Raw genomic sequence first — 21,370 nt, 5'->3', positions numbered from 1 at the left:
GAAGGAGGCCATCTATATCAGAGTGAACCAGCCATCGCTGAACAGAGACGGGGGCAGATACAAGCTACCAAGAGTGGACGACCCGATTTTGGGGTCAAGTGTCCAAAGGTCGCTGACCTCTGAATTGAGTTGCCAGTCTGCTGATGAAAGTCGAAGTGTCGACTGAAAATTCCAGGTACGCAAATTTTTGTGTTGAGATCAAAGGTTTAAACCTCTAAATTAATAACACATAAGAATGGAATATTTCACGCCTGTGCTCTCTAAGCGTATTTTGAATTCAGCTGGCGGCGGTACAGCTTCACACCTGGCTTACATTGGCCATCTTACGCGTAAGTCTCTTTTGTGTATGCTCGTGCTATTTGCGTTATTTTTTAGTTTGCGATTATACTCCTTACTTTGCGTTGACCCCCATGGGCAACATGCCCATATTCTGCAGTATGGTTCAAATACCTATTGCTATATATAGCCTTGATTTATTATCTGGTCTTATTTTGAGATCACAGAACTTATTATTATTTTAGAAATTAGCATAATGTCACAAACATTAATTTTGCCGACAGTCAAGGGAGCAAAATGAACGGCGGACAGGTGCTAGCTAATATCGTACTCCTAGATCCAAATGTATGAAATGAGAACCTGAATCAACTGTCATAGTTTTTTGTCAAATACAAGCAAATTGAAGTAATATCTGTCAACCACAAGCAATTCGCAATATACAAACATATTATAAAACATGAAGACTGACCAAGCCTTGAAGTAAGCGGACTGGAACCAACAGCAATTTATTTTTGAACATTGCTCCTGGTTCACTGGAATTTTACAAGAACCAGCAGCAATTTCTGAAGACACAGGAGCAACTTTCAAAAAATAAATCCTTTGCAGCATATACAATGCAGCATACTAGCACTACTGCATCAAGTGCAAAATGAAACCAGGGGCGATGCTCACATCCACTTCTCTATGTTGTGAGTTCTCACTTCTACCGATTTCACTAGACCTTGCCCCAGAATCTTGAAATCTTCCACAATGGCTTCCAGGTTTGGTATCATGGTACGGTCTTTCCCATCTACAGAAGAATCCTTGGGAATTTTACCCTGTGCATGTTTCACCTGTACAAATGTTTAGGAAAAATAAATATATCAAAAAAACTTTAAAATAAAATTGGTTGTAAGGTTTTAAAGACATTTTTAAACCTTATGAATACTGGTCATATTACTTTGGAGGAATGAATGTTTTAATCATTAATTTCCTATCTTTAACATCAAGGGCTCGAAAACTCATGTTCAAATTCAAGGACTTTCAATTGAAGGACCTGCACAAGCCTTGCTTTTACAGCGGATAATCATAAGGATTAAACAATTGTGAAAAAGAAGATGGGGATCTTTTTTTCAAAGTGTTTTTTTAAGACTTTTTTCAAAGTGTTACAACCCCAGCAACGCCATTATCTGGTATAGCTTTAACAATAAAGTGAACAATATTTGCTCCACTCTCTCAGTATTTTTCTGGAATCTGAGAAGTCTTTCACAATTGGTTCCAGATTATTTATAGTGATGACAACTGTGGATCATGATGAGAACAAGATCTCCATTGCTCCATCATATGAGCACAAGGAATTACCCACCTTGAAGGGTTGTGGCTTGAAAGCTGTAGGTTTCCACAAAACAGCCACAAAATCTCCACCATGCATGTCATGAAAGAATAGAGCCATTTCCCCATATGCTGCCTGTGTAGACAAGTAAAAACAGATGAACTGGTTACTATATAGGCCTACATTGATTACTCCCAATTCTCAATCAACATGATATCAATAAATAGATACATTTGTAAGATTGTAGATTAAATAATTCAAACATTTTGCTAGGCAAATCCAGGCATCGCCATCGGGTCTGACAGCTTGATCACAAGTGACTTGATCCACTGCTTTTCTCGCAAAAGAGCTTATTGACATTTCCCAGAAGTGATAATGTTTTTGTTTTGAGCAGTGGATTGTGGATCTCTCTCCATCACATATACGATCCACTGCTCAAAACAATTTGGATTTGCCTAGCAAAATGTTTCAATTATCAACATGATTATGTTCTTTCGTTAATGATAAATAATTGTTAACTTTGATCACATGAATCTATTACAGCCGCCAGCAGAGATAAACTTGAAATGTTGCATCTGACTCTGAAGTCTTGTCAATTGGACAAAATATGTATAACTTCAAATGTCAGCAACCAATCAAGGTATGTGCCACTGCCCTGATGTTAAGACGCAACATTACAAGTTCTCTCTTCCAACGATTATAGGTATCATGTAACCAAGTGCAATTGCGAGTGCGTTGCAAGTAGTCATAAACATTGTTTAATGTCCTTCTACTAAATAAAAAATAAAAGGTATTTCTACTTTCCAAGTCTCAAATTACCTGCAAATCATTGATGAAGCAGTCCACTGGGTCAAAGTTCACCACTGGTAGATGTCTGAGCTTAGAGCTACCAGCTATAGACACACTTGCTTGGAGGTGTTCTGGTGTATCTATAGACTCCTGTAATCTAGGTACCAGCTTGTGTCGAAGGTGTATGATGACATCATAGGGGTCGAGTGGAGGACGGAATATTTGCTACAAAGGCAAGATGATACATCACATATTAATGTATGTACCATGCATGTCAAACCGAAGCATAATACGATAGGTATACACCCAAGCAAGCACGCAAATTTGTGACCAGCTCCAACAAAAACCAGAACAATTCGCCATACATGTTTTTGATTTACAGGCCTTTAAAGATGACATTACCATAAACAAATGAAATTTTGGAATTTGGACTTCTTAATTTCATGGTATTTGACTCTGGGACTAAGTGGACTTTCAAATCCTTGAAAGTACTTATTAAAAAGAAGTTTATTTAATCAGTAAATAACAGTTGAACTATGATAATCCCAATTCAATCCTATGTAAGGCAGGAAACAAATTGGCCCATTACTCAGAATAGCAATTTAGCAAAAATGTCAAGGCATCATTTACAAAATTATCCATATCTTGAAATTGATGCTATATATATATAATGTTGGTAACATTTTAAAGCTTATTGTCTAGTGCTTACATTTTTATTCCAATCATGAAATGTCAAAATGCGACTTGTTCCTGGTTTTGTCAGAGCGGGGCACATTGACATGATCAAGGGGAATGAGTCACATGTTGGCAATTTTCAATTAGAAGTTGTTTACATCATTTTCTTGCAGTTTACAAATGCTACATTTTTATGCAAACGCCATCAAAATCGAACATCTGGTTACCGAGTTATGAGCAATTTATCAATGACTGAAAACAATATAAAATTTAAGAATTTGAACACTATTTATGCCAATATCTCAAAAACAATATTAGCGACATCCGACTCATACCCCTTGATCTCCTTACAAATGCAATACTAAATTCAATATTTTGAATTATACTGATACTGTTGATGAAATGTTCAATGAAATTGTGGCAAGATAAGACAACATTTTGTCCACTTTGCCAAATCTTGAATATCTCTTACCTTGGTGTCTACATTGTGACTGTTCTCATTGAGTTGTGTCTCCAAAACTTGCAGTGATTCTTTAGCAAGGACAATCAGTCGAAGGCATCATTTACAAAATTATCCATATCTTGAAATTGATGCTTTATATATAATGTTGGTAACATTTTAAAGCTTATTGTCTAGTGCTTACATTTTTATTCCAATCATGAAATGTCAAAAATGCGACTTGTTCCTGGTTTTGTCAGAGCGGGGCACATTGACATGATCAAGGGGAATGAGTCACATGTTGGCAATTTTCAATTAGAAGTTGTTTACATCATTTTCTTGCAGTTTACAAATGCTACATTTTTATGCAAACGCCATCAAAATCGAACATCTAGTTACCGAGTTATGAGCAATTTATCAATGACTGAAAACAATATAAAATTTAAGAATTTGAACATTGTTTATGCCAATATCTCAAAAACAATATTAGCGACATCCGACTCATACCCCTTGATCTCCTTACAAATGCAATACTAAATTCAATATTTTGAATTATACTGATACTGTTGATGAAATGTTCAATGAAATTGTGGCAAGATAAGACAACATTTTGTCCACTTTGCCAAATCTTGAATATCTCTTACCTTGGTGTCTACATTCTGATTGTTCTCATTGAGTTGTGTCTCCAAAACTTGCAGTGATTCTTTAGCAAGGACAATCAGTCGCTGCAATATCTAGTAACAAAAACAAACAATACATATAATCAAATCCACCAGATTATACCAGAAGTTTACTTTGATCAAGCACTACAAAAAGGTGGAATGTACTTATTACCATGATTATAAGAGAATTCTGATACTGTAATAGGATGGCTGGAGCAATCAGCTAGTTGTTTTTAAGACCATGAACAACAATATTCCAAGGATCATTTGATTTTGATCCCATTATTGAGTGAAATTATCTCAAACCCATCAGATACATGAATTATTTCAATTCCACCAGGATTTTCAAATTGTCCTAGCACCAAGAACTATTAATCACATGTTGATTCCTACAAATTCACAGCTTTGCATCTGTTGACATCATTCAAGCAACTTTGTAATTTTTGTGTTTTACCTGTGATGTAGGCATATCTTTAGTCCATGTGGAAGTCAGCTTATCCATTGGTGTAGCTATGAACATCTTTGGTAGCTGTGATCGGTGATGATTGAAATGATCCTTGATTTCATCATAATCTCCATCTTTAATTAGCAACAAAATAAATTCAATGTTAACAATTAAAGAACATGGTCAGCAATACCAACCTTTGCAAAGGTGTCCCCAAACCCAGCTAGAGAGTATTTGATTATTATCAGTCCCAGAACAATTCCAAATAAGGAATGTAAGATCTTTGACCTTGGCTTTATGGCAGAGTGCGATGATCTAATGGGAAACTGTACACGTCAAATCACATTTCTATCAGAATTGCATTGGTCAAATGAAACCAACCAAAAGTTATGTCCCCAAAAGTTACTTCCTGCAGTAAAGGAAAGTGCGCATTCATAAATCCATTTTTGATGACATACCTTGTTACAGTTTTATGCTGCTACGCAACACTTCATCAGACTGCCAACCTTGCTTCTTCTTTCCTGAAGCTGCTACTGTTGGTGGAGCTAGAGGCTGGTCGAGAATATCCAGTAAGAAATAGTTCACCATGAATAGAGAAGAGGGGAACTATTACTGACTGAATATTTCAGACCAGCTTCTAGCACCACCAACGTTAGCAACTTCAGAAAAGAAGATGCAAGGTTGCCAGTCTGATGAAGTACTGCATAGCAGTATGAAACTATAACAAGGTATGTCACCAAAAAAATGGATAAACAAGTTCATGACTTCACATTTCTATTTTACACACTGGCATGCTGCTTTGGCAAATGAAAATAAATTATAAAATTGTGACAGGGCTTAAACCAACCTGTGAGTTCATTGTTCAGATTGACAATCAGAGGTGAAGTATTCCAATCATATGTACTGAGTAGCTGTAGGAAATGCAGGAAACCTGACATGGGAGAACTGAAAAAAAAACACCGAAAAGCAATCACTTGTTACTTGATAAAAGAAGAATTTTCCGCTGGAATGAAAATGAAACATTTTATTCTTTGCACATCACAACCCAGAACAAATTTGCTGTAACTGTATCACTTTCATCCTAAAAGAATCCTTAATTGAAATTGTGTTGTTCTACTAAAGTGGTAAGTACAATAGTAGAAAAGTCAAGACTTTTATGATACATGAAATGACATGGGCACAGCTTAAACCATCCAATCTACATACCAAAATGCCAAGTTATGTATTGACTGCAGATATGAGCTACCAAAGTTTTACACATTTTTGGTGAGTTATATAGATGTAAGAGCTACTGTGAAGTTTCACATTCTTGCTTGTCTTGACAAAAATTGGGCTATTCCATTTGAAATCCATACACTCACTTTGGAAGACGTGACTTTAATCTTCCACACAGGAAGTGTGGGGCTACCTGAATTTGAAATATACACCCCGGGTGTAGGAGATCAAGATCATGTCTTCCATAGGGGGTGTATGGATTTGCCCTTCAACAGCCCATTGTATTGTTATTTTTTGCATACATGAGCTACTACTAGTTTCACATATTTTATTTGTTATATCGACTGTAAAGTGTGCCGAGGCTTGTGGATCAATGTCTAGGCGTTGTGCCTGTGCGTAGTGCATTATAATTCACTGCGCTTTTTTTTTTTTTTATAAATCACTATTTATTATAATTAACTATAAATCACTGCGCTGCTCAGTAATAGAAGTGCAATAGCTGCCCTGTGAACATTTGGCAATTTATACACAGTATATTGTACTCACTCCAAATCTACAAATGGCAGCTACACATGACAGTTATCGCACTTACCCACTTCTGGCAATAAACAGTCGATATATCTTAACATGAGATGACCACATACCAGCACGTACTAATATGAATTTGTATTATTCAGCTGAACAACTGATTCAGCTGGTAGCAAAACTTTCATGATACATAAGAACCATTATATTGACATTTTGGCATAACTAAGTGTTGAGTAAAGTGCTGGCTCTAGATACAAACTACTATGAGTTTTACACATTCTTGACTTTACCTAAGAGTTCAAACCATCCAACTACAGCTTTTTGCAAAGATCCTTCTCAATTTTTATCCCACCTCATACCCACACGTAAATTCATGCCTGCTTCACACAATTGATCGGTGAATGAGGTGCTATAGAGTCGATGTGTTTCAACTAGCCAATCAGAACCCGACTTCATGTTTACGCCATAAACTGCACCAAAATAAAAACTGCAAAGGAATTTTGCAAAAGATAACAACATACCTTGGTACTGAGTATGGTGCTGGTTGTAGATATACATAAGCTACAATGAGTTCTACACATTCCTGTCTGATATGTCTTGATAATAGATGAGCACACACCCATCTCTTGGCTAGCCTCACTGTATTACTGTATGTATTGTACTGCTGCTGAAGGCTGAAAGATGGAAACACACATCACAATATAAATGTTGGTATTACTTCTTTAACTATTTATCTGGCATGGCACCCAATTTATACTGTATACAACTATGTATTATTATCATATTCCCTAAAGTTGGGTCAGTGAAGCAGAATGAGTATAAAGGTGGCTCTATACGATCTCCATACAAATAATTTATCTAGTACATATATGAATATTCAATTTTCATGTTTAAATTTGAATATTGATTTCTGTATAAAACGTCATTTAAGAGTATTACACCCTTCAATTTAATGCCTATTTTTGCATTTTTCTCAAAATTATAGAGCATTGATGACAGTAAAATATATATATTATAGGGGCAAGGACTACAACTACTGCACTGGAAATTTTATTTCAGCACAGACAACAGTTGTGGAGTTACAGTCAAAAATGAGGGAAAACCAATATTTGATCAATAAATCAATAACTGCTTGCCTTGAGTTGCTGAATTTTCAGTGCAGTAGTTGTAGTCCTTGCCCCAATAATATACATATCTTACTTGTTACCAATGCGCTATAATTTTTGAGAAAAATGCAAAAATAGGCACACAATTGGCCAGGGGTGTAGTACCCCCTTAAAAGTAGCGTGGACTTGATTATAGTACATTGCTGTAAACCTTTGACAAAAGCATACTTCCGCAATGTTGACAAGGGGCAATGCGAACAATGTGTATGGTGGTGGAATTTACAACGCATATTACACATAAAGCACATACACATGAGTTTTGAGTAATCTTGAGAATCAAGATTTCTAAATTTGACATTATGAGCAGATAAGGCTCATAAAAAAACTGAGAAGGAAATGCATTATATACAAATAAAGGCATATGCATACTTCACAAGTGATGACACTTACCCATGTAGCATACTAGTAAGTCTTGGTAACTGGATGATGGCTCTTTCTAGCTCCATTGATTGGGCATTATCTCTCAGTACTAGGAGACCCTGTGGTGTTAAGCTCTCTTTAGCTAATCCTATCTCTTTTCTGTGTGATAGTTGTACACGGAACACATAGCCATCCTGAAACAAAAAAACAAAATCTTTTTTGTCATTTTGTTTTGAAGCAAGCTGGGACAAATAGTTGTCTCTTATTCCAGCCTCTGGTACAAGCTACCTTTTCTATGTTAATTTTGGTATAAAATTAGCCAAACTCTTGGACTCTGCTATGAAAATGGGTCAGTGTTTCTTGGAAAATTGGTATGGGTCCAATTTTGGAGGCAAACCAACCAAACGTGAGTACCCTCTGTGCCCAGAAAAGCCAGGTGGAGGAAGTAAAAAAAATATATAAATCATGGTCTTATTTGATGCCACATGAACTCGTTTGCAATATTATCAATGGCACTATGCATGAAGAACACCATCGCTCCTTGCATCTATTGAATCATAACCCCGGCCATCAAGATGATACCTAGTGGTGGTTCCAGACGCAACGTAGCAAAGTTGAAAAAGTAGTTTCCAGTATTAGATTCATTTCCAAAACTCTTTTAAAACTACTGGATGACTTACGAACAGTCACTCATTTTTTAAGAAAATGTTACTGATTTATAGATAATGTGCAACTCAGAATTAAAGCACTTGTACCTGTGGATTAATATCAAGTTTACCTGTAGGACATCCACAAATTTGGTAGTTGCCAATGTGATAAGATCATGTTGTGTATGGAGCAATTCCCCTATCCTTATAAGGAAAGCAGCCCTGATGCGTTGGATAGCATCCAACTTGTCTGGCCATTGGCCACTGCCTTCCATCTGACATAGCACTGAAAGCCAACCACATGAATACCACAAATATTGGTAGTACTTTCACAATATTCTATATCAAAAATACACTGCAATTTATACAAACTAAAACGCAACACTGTTTCTACTAATTTACATAACTTTTAAAATGTAATGATCAACTTGGTTGAATAAGCCTATGTTCATACATATCAGAATCTAAGCCGAAACCGTGACACCCCTCAATAGCGAGTGAAGCGAGCAGCGAGCGTAGCTCACTATGGTTTCCAAGATTGTATGGTTCCCAGTAGGTTCCCATTGTATGGTTCCCATCTCCCAATGGGTAATATAGATCACCCATGGTCTGTAGCACAGACTAATCAGAATCTAGCAGGCGTGTTTTTGATATTGAGGGTTAAATGTTCAGACAGCTAATTTAAGTAAAAATTATAAATTTAAAAATCTATAATGTATGATTTCCATCAAATTTCATCAAATTTCCATCAAATTTTAATTTTGTTATTCTTAAAATATATATTCAAAATGCTGAAATAATTTAATTTTATAAGATTCTTATTCTTAATTACACACATTTGACAAGTTGGATTAGGACTAAAACAAAAACAAACTGATTAACTGACACATGATTTCTCTTTTACCTTGTAATGCAGGAACCCATTTGGGACATTTATGTTCTGATGATGGTACAAGTACATGAAAATGATCATCATCATGATGGCGAGACTCTTTGGTTTGACATGTACTTGGCGGGAAAACCTGTAGTAAATTACACAAAGTAACAAGGTTTCAAACAATCATTTTTCTAAACTGCACTAACGATATAATTAAGTCCCAATCTAATTTAAAATGCGGATTTACTACATATTCCATATAAACTGTTTTGCTGTCACAAAAAATGTCAACTATTCAGAAATATCAAATTAATGATATGAAAGCAGTATATACATGTTCTTTGTGAGACACCCATTACTGTTGCTATATATAATTCTTGGATACAGGTGTATGTACCTGGCGGGGTGTCCATGTGTGTGCATACTTCACAGAAGCTCCAACCTTGGTGAGCAGCTGCTTTTGAAGTCTTGCGTAGTTTACAATGTCATATGCTTGTGGAATGCTTATGCGACACACTTGTTTCTTTCTAATACATACAGTTAAGCCAAAGAATTAAGGTAATACACTATTTTAAAGTGTTGCGATTTGGTAGTTCACAACATCTTGCGAATGGTAGTGAGCTTTGGCAAAAATTGCATTACTCATTTCCTTGTGAGCGTGTAGAAGAATTCAAATTTCACAGAAATACTTTTGTAGGTCCTGTGGTTCTTGAGTTATGTTGTAATGAGGGCTGAAACAACAACACTTTTGTAAAATGTACGTAACTCATTAACAACAATAAATTAAGAAAGTTTTCAAAGTATATGATTTGTAGAATGAACTTTTGCAAAACATCAAAGTGTTATTTTTCAATAATATATTGATTTAGACAATAAAAATTGATTTTTTGGCTGCTTCGACCAACAATACCGCATCTACCCTTAAGGTACCAGTTATGTTCACTCGCTGTATATACTAAACAAAGACAGATATGTCAGAATTGGAACCAACAGCCAATAGCTGCATCTTTTAGCTCAAATTTAAGACATCATTCGTTGAAATTGTTCGAGAAATAAAGACACAACGATCCAAAAACCCAAAAAAGTTGCAGTTTGCTCAATTGCATGCCCTATCGATTTGTACAGAAAGCGTTAAAACTAGCATCGTCCTTTCATTGATTAGAACACAAAAGTGCAACTTTTGATTTTGTTTCTTCATTAGGTTTTAGATCACTGTTTCTTTAATTCTAAACCAATTTCAACAAATAAGGTCTTTTAAAATCAGAGCTAAAGAGTACAGATATTGGCTGCTTGTTTTAATTTTGACATATTTGTCTTTATTTAGGATATACAGGGATGAACACAACTGGTACATTAATTCTTTGGCTTCCTGTATGTTGTGTCTGAAAATCAAATATAGGAACGGTAGTTCACAATTTATCATTAAAACTCACCTCTGCATATCTAAATACTGGAGAGACTCCCTGTACTGATGTAATTGCCAAAGGCAATCCTTCAAGTTTCCTGAGGCACTTGCTTAGATTAGTGTAGGCTTGTATCACAGCAACATTCTCTTCTTCCCCCGATTGGAGAGATGATTCTGTTCTTTCGGTCTGCTCTTTTCTGTCTTTTTTAGACTTATCCTTCTTGGTTGATACAGAGCTGGTAGATGATGATGACATATCAACTGAAGATTGCGTTGATATAAGAGTATCCATACGACCACCTGTGTATGTTACTGTTACTGGGTCTATACCAGCATGTCTGCATGGAGGACACAACAACAATTATCATAAATACAAGTATAATTCAATGCAAACCTATCCAAAACTAACATTGCAGTTATAGTCTGGCTGCCAGTGGGTATGACATTGTTTTGGTGGCAAAATTAAGTTTGGTAACCGGACCATTAGTTCTATTTGTAGTTCAGTTAGCTTAGGGGTGGTGCAATAATTATGTGTACCCCGGGGAATTATAGGGGGCAAAGATTTTTGGCAGGCCAAAGGGGGGCAAGCATTTTTGGCAGGTCGAAAGGGGGGGTCAAGCGATTATTGGCAGGTTGAAAGGGGGGCAAGCAATTTTGGGCACAGATATTTTGGGCACCGTTTCTATATTACGCCCTAAAAAGGCGTAGGAAAACGTTACAAACACGTTCAAATATGCAACATTTCCTGCTCGCTGCGCTCGCATTACATGTTAAGACAATTTAAGGTTTTAAATTCGGGTTCCCCAAAATCTTGCATGTGTAAGGGGGGGCAAAGATTTTTTGGCACGTCAAAAGGGGGCAAAGGTTTTTGGCACGTCGAAGGGGGAAAAGGTTTTTGGCACGCCAAAGGGGGACAAGCGATTTTTGGCATACCATTTTGAGGGGGTAAAAATAATTATTGCACCACCCCTTAATTCGTAAGGCACAAGACTCTGGTATGTGACAACACAAGTTTGAATGAGGCTAAATGGTGTGTCTTGGGACAAAATGGTCAGTGACTTTCTGTCAAGGGTGATGATCGTACGAAAGAGTGCTACATAAATCTTAAATGATATCCTCAAACTTACTCTAATCCTAATCCACACATAGTGTGACCACCATTATATGTAACTGTAAAACCATACAATCGGGTATTTTTGAAGGGAGATATAATTTGATAAACCATTAATATTAAAAGAAAAAGAAAAAGCTTACAAGTGTAGTATATGTCTGACAACATGTTGACACACTAATCGCTTCTCTGCAACAGTGTTTCCTGGCCATACCACTGCCTCACAAATTGATGTGTCCTGAAAACGTCGCAACTCAGATTTATCACCCCAGAACTGTTGAAAGGCAGCTGCTTCCGGACTATTTGCTGCGGGCCCTTTGTCTAAGATGCTGGTGGAAAACTCTGTGTTGAGTAGTAGACCAAAGGTGAGTTTATCTTCACTGGATGCGACTGGTGGAGCCGATGTGATGGGCCACTAAAACAAAATATATAGTACATTGTTTGTCAAGTTCTTTTGTTATTTTACAAGCCGGGCCTTTGGGCCGGCTTGTATTGTTTTTGCCTGATTTCATTCTTTTTTCTTCTGTCAATCTGCTTCTTCTCCCACAAGCAACATCGCACAGTGACGTCACTTGCACATGTGCATTGTTGTTATGATGTGCCTTTGGGATGTTCACAGGTTTGGGGTCAAATGTCTTTAAGGGGTAGCTACTTCCGGTTTACCACGGCCAAAACAAAATTTTTGATACTAAAATACTTCTACAAATAACACAGCACAGTGACGCCACTTGCACACATGCATTGACATTAGCCAGTGTCTATGGGGTGTTCACAGATTTGGGGTCAAAGGTCATTGAGGGGTCATTTAATTTAAATTCTGTCCAAACTTACAGAGACACTTGCATTTAAACATTGTAATTAGTCAATGCATATTAGGTGTTAACAAAGTTGGGGTCAACGGTCATTTAGGGATCACTTCCGGTCCAAGACAAAAAATCTTCAAAATGCTTCTTCTGCCACAAACAACATAGCAGAGTGATGCCACTTGCACACAGGCATTGACATTAGCCAGTGTCTACAGGGTGTTCACAGATTTGGGGTCAAAGGTCATTAAGAAGTCACTTCCGGTCTAAAACCCAATACCTTCCAAAAATTTTATTAGCCAAGTAAAACATACCACAGTGACGGTATGTTCACAAATGAATTATTGTTACCAAGTGTCTTATATGTGGTATTTTTTATTTAGGTCAGAGGTCATTAAGGGGTCACTTCTGGTCTAAAACAAAGTACCATCAACATAGCATACCAGAGAGCCGGTATTTTCACACATGACTTGTTGTTACCCAGTATATATGTGGTATGTTTTTATTTTGGGTCAATGGTCATTAAGGGGTCATTTCAAAACCAAATACATTAAGGATTTTCCGTCGTCAGCCGATTCGACTTGACTATAAGCGCTTGTTGCAGACATCGCAGAGAACAATGCGTCTTGTGCGTGTCAATGTTATTTTTGCGCACCGGCGATAGCTAGGGGCCACAAAATAAAGAAAACAATGTTTGCTGAGCACCAAAAAGTGGCCGCTTCGTAATACAAACCAAATCATCTTGCCAGCCATGCTAGCGTGCTTAGTGATAAACGGACCGGGACACCTAAAGGCTACGACAGTCAAGTCCAGTAGATGGTCTGAAGTTATAGGCCTACCCAGCAAACACAAAATGATTCTGAAGAATCTCGTCAGTAGATTGCCTCTACTTTCTACTGCGTTTTATGGTGTTTGAATGTGTTAGGGAGTTTCTTCACAACCTGAAGAATATTGTCAGTAGATTGTCTCTACTTTCTACTGCGTTTAATGGTGTTTGAATGTGTTAGGGAGTTTCTTCACAACCTGAAGAATATCGTCAGTAGATTGTCTCCACTTCCTACTGCGTTTTATAATGGCCTATGGAGTTTCTTCAAAACCTGAAGAATCTCGTCAGTAGATTATTTCCACTTTCTACTGCGTTTTATGGTGTTTGAATGTGTTAAGGAGTTTCTTAAAAACCTGAAGAATCTCGTCACTTTTTCGTCAGTAGATTGTCTCCACTTTCCACTACGTTTTATGGTGTTTAAATGTGTTAGGGAGTTTCTTCGAAACCTGAAGAATCTCGTCAGTAGATTGTCTCCACTTTCTACTGCGTTTTATGGTGTTTGAATGTATTAGGGAGTTTCTTCGCAACCTGAAGAATATTGTCAGTAGATTGTCTCCACTTTCTACTGCATTTAATGGTGCTTGAATGTGTCAAGGAGTTTCTTCAAAACCTGATGAATCTCATCAGTAGATTGTCTCCACTTTCTACTGCGTTTTATGGTGTTTGAATGTGTTCAGTAGATTGTCTCCACTTTCTACTGCGTTTTATAGAGCGTGATTGAATGCTTTGTGTAGCTAATAATTGCTTGTTTGGAGTACCTTTAGGTAGTTGACTGTAAATATTGGTGGTTTTAATATCTATATATCATTAATAGTGTATACGTAAATGCCGGCTCTTTGGATACAAAATATTAATTGCTGGCATTTTTTCTTCTTTTGGAGATTTCTAATTATTTAATTGCGGGTATAAAATTTTGCTTCCAATCCAATCCTCTGTTTCATCCACAAATGTATCCATTTTGCTAAAGAGGAAATTTGGTTAAATGTGATTCAGAAGTCAACTTTTGTGTCCTGTATGGTTGACTTGTACACATTTTTCCAATAATTTATTTATTTATTTATATGAAGATAAATAATTTTAAATGCTTGCTCCAATTATTGATTTCAATTTGTATCAATTTATATGAAATCGATTGTTAATAATTTCAATATAGTTTTATGAAAATGTGGAATTGTTATAAATATCTTACATGTATTAAATGGTCCTCATGATCGTGGGGCAATGCGGAGTCTAATTATTGCTTTGTATGTTTTCCTGCTGTCTCGTGACAATTGATTTAATGAGCGCCGAAATCTACTAACAACTCAAAAAGCTACAACCTGATCATTATAATTATACTGATAACCATCTGTCTCATCATGGTATATGTCAGATAAAAACACATTTTGTCATAATTATCAGTTAATTGCTACAGCTTTAACAATAGCTTAATCACCACTGCAGCTGTATAATTATGTGATGTTCAAGATTATAAGGGCTCTTTTGATTGGAATAGATGTTGAAGTGGTGTGGAATGCTCTCCCAGTGTTCTCAAGAGCTCTAAAAGGAGTTGTTTGGATCATCAGTTACACACAGTCAACTTAAACTACAGGAATAATCACTTAATTCACTGTCTCTACCAACATCATGTTGACAACAAACAATTCAATATTAGGGATTCAACATACTTCACATTCTGATGGTGCTACACTAGCCTGGTATATATTTGTTGGTATTACTGGCATAATTGGAAATGCCATTGTAATCATCGTTCTCATCACTACACCTCGCATAAAATCCACTCAGATTGTCATCATCTGGCTTGCTTTTGTTGATATTCTAGGATGTCTTCATTTACCATTCAAGTACCAGCTATTCTACAAAGCTTCTACTTTATCATCACTGACATGTGCATTGGTTCTTTCAACTATGGTTTTTATTCATTTTTTGAGTCTCTTCTCTCTTGATCTAACTGCCATAGAACGGTACAAGACATTTCAAAATATTAACAATGTGCATATGAGCAACAAAGCAATTTGCAGTCTGATAGGACTTTGTGTTTTGATTTCCACTTTTGTGGCTGGCATTCCTCATTTGGAATTTCATTTAGTCTCATACAACAATGAAGAAATATCTTACTGCAAACAGAACACCTTATTGCATTCTAAATATCTTGCAAGCATTTCTATTCTTGGTTCAGTTATTTTATTAGTGGTACTCTATGTAAGAATTGCTTTACTAGTACGCCGCCGTATTGGACCCAATAATGAGGCACCTTCTCAACAAAATCAATTTGAACTTCAGAATATACCAGTGACTCCAACTGAATGCCAACTGAACCAGCCAACTCATCAAATTCAAAATGAACAATTTCTCCATATACAACTTCAGCAGCAGCATCCTACTCCCAATCAAAATTCCCCAAATGTACCATCATCACAGCAATCTGTGGACAACCATCTAGATAGGGACAGATGGTGGCAGGAGGTTCTACAAGAAATCCATCAACTACATGATGATGAAACGGATGACATCAGGAAATGCCAGAATTCCATAGTTTATATAGGCGATAGTAATCTTTATTTCCCATCAAACCGCATTGTATCAGCTGAATCATCAGCAGTAGTCAACTCAGTAGGAACGGAAACAACAAATTCAACAACGGCAAAAGTAGAGTCATCAATGAATGCAGCAGAAGCAGTAACAACACTAGCAGGTGATCAACCACTGGCAATAGAAACCCCTTGTAATGAACCCTCAGCAAGCTGGCAACAACTCCCTGGTGTAGTCATTAATGATCAACAACTTGACTTGCCCAAAAATGACCAACCTGTCCCACAACTTGACAGAGTGACTGTACTTAGATGTGATAGAAATGACAGTCCAGATATTCCAGACTTACAACCACAAGGTACTACATGGCTGTACAAAAAGGTAACCATAATGCTGTTGCTTGCTAGTACAGTGTATGTTGCTACATATGGGATACTTGGTTTGTCACTATTAGTATCCATCAAATTTTATTCTTTCAGTGTAGACTTTGTTATTATCAATCACACAATTAACCCGTTTATATACAGTATTGTGAATGAAGGGTTCAGAGAAGACTTTAGGGTCGTCTTTAATAGAGTTCGAAACTTTCTGAGATTATTGATAAGATAATTAACATTCGTATGCGTTAGTGCGATTCAATCTGATGGATTCCTGCATAATTCAAGCAGACACAATATTGACTTTTCAACAACTCTTCCTATACCTTTATACAGGAGCCAACCGTTGTTAATCCGTGATGAATCCACACTTTTACTGTCGCATATATGAAAACGCAAGCGCGACTACGCATTACGCGAGAGCGCGTAAAATTCGTCATACTGCATCACAGCACATATATTTAGGGATTCAATCATGTTTCACCGTAGTTCATCACCGATTAACAACGATGCGTCCGCGTCGTCTGCGTGGTTTACTTCGCGAGGGCAGCTTGGCAAATTACAAACCATCTCACAGCCTTCAATCATCTTTGCAACTTCAGACTGTCTCATTATCGGGTTCAACTCGCTCATATGGATACTTATCTATTTTTAAAACGTCTGCTTAAAACCATGTTGGAACATTTGCTGATGGAGAACCGACACCTTCAAAATTCTGTTTTTTACACAATTGTAATGTACTAAGATACCCTGCAAAAATCAAGACTTTAGCTGCTGTAGTTTTGTCAAAATGTAAGATTTTGAATAAACCGTCTTAATAAGACTAGTCTCAGATTGATCACGCTCAAATTCTAAGCTCAAAATATTTTTTTTTTTTTTTTCCAAATATTTCTCATGATGTTGATATACATATGAATTGTAATATCACAATTTACTAATATATAATAAAGAAGCGGCTGATTTTATCCATACATGTATGTTTAACCATTAAATTTGTGCATTGAGAGTGTTCACAGTCCATTCTTTCAAAGCGGGCACATTTCATTTCATGGCGTCAACTTTTTTCTAGGTCAAATCTGTCTTCTTCGAAGGAACTCACCGCTTACAGTTGGTTTTTGCGGAATATCAATTTTAAACATCTTATTTTCTCAAAATAGGAGTCATTTTTATTATCCTCATAATATCAGCTTGCCAATGATATGTTGTCCGAGCAATATATATGCCCATTAACAAAGTAAAACAATTTTTACCTGAACAAACTTTGTATAACCTCTACTGTTCACTGTTTTTACTTTATTTGAACTATGGTAGCTTACTTTAGGGAATTTCAAGTAAAGCGCATCTACACTTATCTTTTTGATAAATACAATGTTTTAAATATATTTGATGTATAAGATCGAGTTGCTTATTTTTATGTATAAGTAAACCCAAACTATACGCAGAAATAAAGTCAAACTATGTGGTAAATTAAATATGAGAAAGGTTTTTAACACAAGTCAACACATACATAAATGACAGCCAGTGAAAAATTTCACTGACCATCCAGGATTTGAACCTGGGACCTTCGGATCACCGGACCGATGCTCTACCAACTGAGCTAATGAGTCAGATGGAGAAGAGCAGTGATGTTATTATCTATAGGCCTTCAGTTCTTCTCTTTTTTTTCACTGGCTGTCATTTATGTATGTGTTGACTTGTGTTAAAAACCTTTCTCATATACCCAAACTATGTTACTCAAATCATTTGATGCCATGTTTAAGTCAAGGATATTCAAAGCTATAATACTAGAAACAAGCATAATTGTCAGCTGCACACTTCCAAAACTGCTCCATTGACACTGTACATAATCTGGGCATGCGCACATTGAAATTTGCATAGCTAATGAGCTTTGCCCACATGCAGAATGGCGCACACAATATACGTTTTACCATTGAATTATCGTCCACAACAACCATTTGATCCATGCATATTGTCTCTGTGCTTGTTCAATTTTGTGTGTGTCTTGCCAAATTTGGCACCAAATGAATGCTTGAAACACTAACTTTCAAATAAAAAATACTCCATTTCCTGACAAAAAAAAAGAAAATCCGCTAAATCTGACAAATCTAGGATAGGGTACATACCGATTTACCTTGATTTTACCGACATGCGGTCTCAAATTGGGACTAAATTGCCATAGAAAACTTATAATATCTCGGTTATGAAACGACAGAATTCAACCGGGAAAGCTGTGATATTTTCGATAGATTGATACGTAGTCTTTTTCACAGTTCTCTTGCCATCTCCCACCCCACAGTTTTTAAAATGAGCAAAATGCAACCTGTACTGGAGACTAGCACGATCGGCAAAATTGAAAAGCCAAGATATCGATGACGCATATGACGTCATTTAATGAGTGGCGCTGTTCCGATTTCTGCTTCATTTGCATAATTTATGTTTATGAAATCCTGTGCAGAGTTTTGGAAGTGCTGCACAATACAAGTGCAGTGGTCCAAATGGTTCAAAAATTTGGAATCAAATACCTAAATGAGATTAGACAGGCTACCAACATTTCTCTTTTTCAGAGAGGAGTATCAACTTCTGACAAGATGATCTAAGCCCATTTGCTTCATGACTTAATCATGATTAACCATTGTATTTTTGCATCATTATGGTTATTCTTTTCTGTTAAATCATTGCCTCCACTTAACACGTAATTTCAAAGTTGTTCATCATTGTTCTATATTTTATCACTGTTTACAAATTGTTTTATGGTACAAAATGTTAATACTCATAATTTATTACTGTACATGAGACTTTCATATATTTAAATTGATTGATTCATTATATTTTTATTTAAAAAGTTATGGCTACAGTTCCCTGTAGTCTTTGTTTTATTTTAGTTGTGCAATTTGTGTTGTATCTTTATAATGTTGAATTTTTGCTGTTTATTTTTGATGGAAAATAAATAAATATGACTTAAATTTAAGCATCATCCGTCTCTTCTCTGGTTTTGATCTGGTGATGGCATTTGACTTTCAGCAGTGGGCTTGTGACCTGATACACTGGTTGCTTAGATATTTATGTATGCAATTGTTTCGTTAATTCTGGCATTTGTGATTATATCATGTATTATTGAAGTTGTGAAATATAAATGTTTCTTGAATTGAAGTATCTTGTACTTCAATGTTGCTCATTTACCTGCTCACAGTTGTTTCATTTCCTTACTGTTTTAAGTGCCTAGACCAATTTCCCTCTGGTTCTAATTACAAAGGCAAAAAAAATTGACAAAAATTTTGGGATGTGAAATCTAGCCTCTTTGACCCATGTTAGAACTAAAATTACAAATTTTTGCATGCTTCGCACACATGTCCCAGGAAAATCATCCTGGGAGTTGGTCAAAGGGACAACTTTGCCAATTGAAAACTTTGCCATGTTTGCCACTGCTCACATACAAATTGATAATGCCAAACCGGGATGCCAAATAGTTTTTCTTGAAAGGGCATAACCCCAGGGAATAACCAGTCGGGTCCAGTTAGTCCAAGTGAGCAAAGGCCCATTAAAAAACTGTCCTGGTCCATTGGTCAAAAACAAATCAACCTCCTCCACCATAATATTTAAGAAATAAAGAGTAATGGCGAATCCTTTACACCCAAATAATGTGTCCAAGGCAGTAAAAATGTTAATAATGGGCGAGGCGCAGCCGAAAGCATTATTTAGATGTTTTTACTGCAAAAGACACATTATTTGGGTGTAAAGGATAAGGCAGCAACCTTTATTTCTATTCTTTACTGCAAAAATAGCGCATAAATCTGTGGACAACCATGTAACAGATCCGAACAGATGGTGGGAGGAGGGTCTACAAGAAATCCATCAACTACAAGAAGGGCCACTTCCGGTCTAATACCAAATGCCGTCAACAATGTTTATTAGCCAGGAAAACATAGCAGAGAGCCGGTATGTTCACCCATGAATTGCTGTTACCCAGTGTATATGTGGTATTTTGGCCGGCCAGCTTGTTCGTGTTGTATGCAACACTAGTTCTTAATGTTTTTGGAATGTTAGGAAAAACAAAATGAAATGACCAACCTACAAGCAGTGTTCGAAATTTTGGTTGTCCGTTCGCCCGGGACAACCAAAACATGCACTGGACAACCGAAAATAATGCTCTAGTTGTCCGAATTGTGTCTGGTATTATCTCTCGAGCCCTGCTAGGGTGATGATTGTAGGACTACGTGCACCACACAAAGTCTGTACCCCTGAGCCCCCAAGTCATTCATTGAGCTAATGGGCTATTCAAGCTGAAATTCATAACCCCCTTATGGAAGACATTACCTTAATCTTCCAAACAAAGGGGGTGGATTTCAAATGGAGTCATCCATTTAGGTAAATCCATTTAAAATTCACACTCCCTGAGTGGAATATTAATGTCATATCTTCCATGGGGGGTGTATGTATTTGACCTGGAATGGCCCAATTATAGGTTAATGAACACGAACACGAGCCCCAAAGGGGCAGTGCATTAGATGCAGCAACATCAGCGCAAGTGCATTATTTTGTCTAATTTCTCAAGCAACAAGAAATTCATACACGGGAAGAAAAAACATGTGTTTTTATAACAAAATTATCACTAAAAATGTTGGAAAATAGGAGGTATGAAGTTACTCCATTTCCGGAGGTTCTGCGCCCGAGCGCAAAACCTCCAAAACCGGAGGTTCTGCGTATAACGTCGCAGAAACTCCGTTTTGGAGGATTTTTATGCATGGACGACAGTGACTATTATTATAGTTAATAAACCACCACAGCGCGCGCAAAAACTCCAAAATCGGAGTTTTTGCGCCCGATAAACATTGTTTAAACATGCTTAACTTCATTACTTTTAGTATACGCATAAAAACTCCAAAATCGGAGTTTTTGCGCCCGTCCTAAAACCTCCGATATTGGAG

At 36.7% G+C, this 21,370-nt stretch overlaps 1 protein-coding gene across 1 annotated transcript in view; it reads right to left on the bottom strand.

Annotated features, from left to right (window-relative positions):
• Window positions 1–317: 317 nt before the first annotated feature.
• The window catches only part of LOC140171209 (nucleolar protein 6-like), a 41,805-nt gene continuing 20,752 nt past the window's right edge, over window positions 318–21,370 (bottom strand). The window contains exons 11-22 of the mRNA XM_072194422.1: window positions 12,051–12,322; window positions 10,825–11,134; window positions 9,419–9,536; window positions 8,646–8,800; window positions 7,898–8,061; window positions 6,863–7,015; window positions 5,446–5,543; window positions 4,608–4,732; window positions 4,136–4,225; window positions 2,408–2,602; window positions 1,622–1,723; window positions 318–1,109 (exon numbers count right to left, since the gene is read on the bottom strand). Coding sequence (XP_072050523.1) covers window positions 945–1,109; window positions 1,622–1,723; window positions 2,408–2,602; window positions 4,136–4,225; window positions 4,608–4,732; window positions 5,446–5,543; window positions 6,863–7,015; window positions 7,898–8,061; window positions 8,646–8,800; window positions 9,419–9,536; window positions 10,825–11,134; window positions 12,051–12,322 — 1,947 coding nt within the window. The 3' untranslated portion in view covers window positions 318–944. The remainder of the gene's footprint in view (window positions 1,110–1,621; window positions 1,724–2,407; window positions 2,603–4,135; window positions 4,226–4,607; window positions 4,733–5,445; window positions 5,544–6,862; window positions 7,016–7,897; window positions 8,062–8,645; window positions 8,801–9,418; window positions 9,537–10,824; window positions 11,135–12,050; window positions 12,323–21,370) is intronic.

Source organism: Amphiura filiformis, chromosome 15 (assembly GCF_039555335.1).
Source record: "Amphiura filiformis chromosome 15, Afil_fr2py, whole genome shotgun sequence".
Taxonomy (NCBI): Eukaryota; Metazoa; Echinodermata; class Ophiuroidea; order Amphilepidida; family Amphiuridae; genus Amphiura; species Amphiura filiformis.
This window is presented reverse-complemented; position numbering and strand designations above follow the sequence as displayed.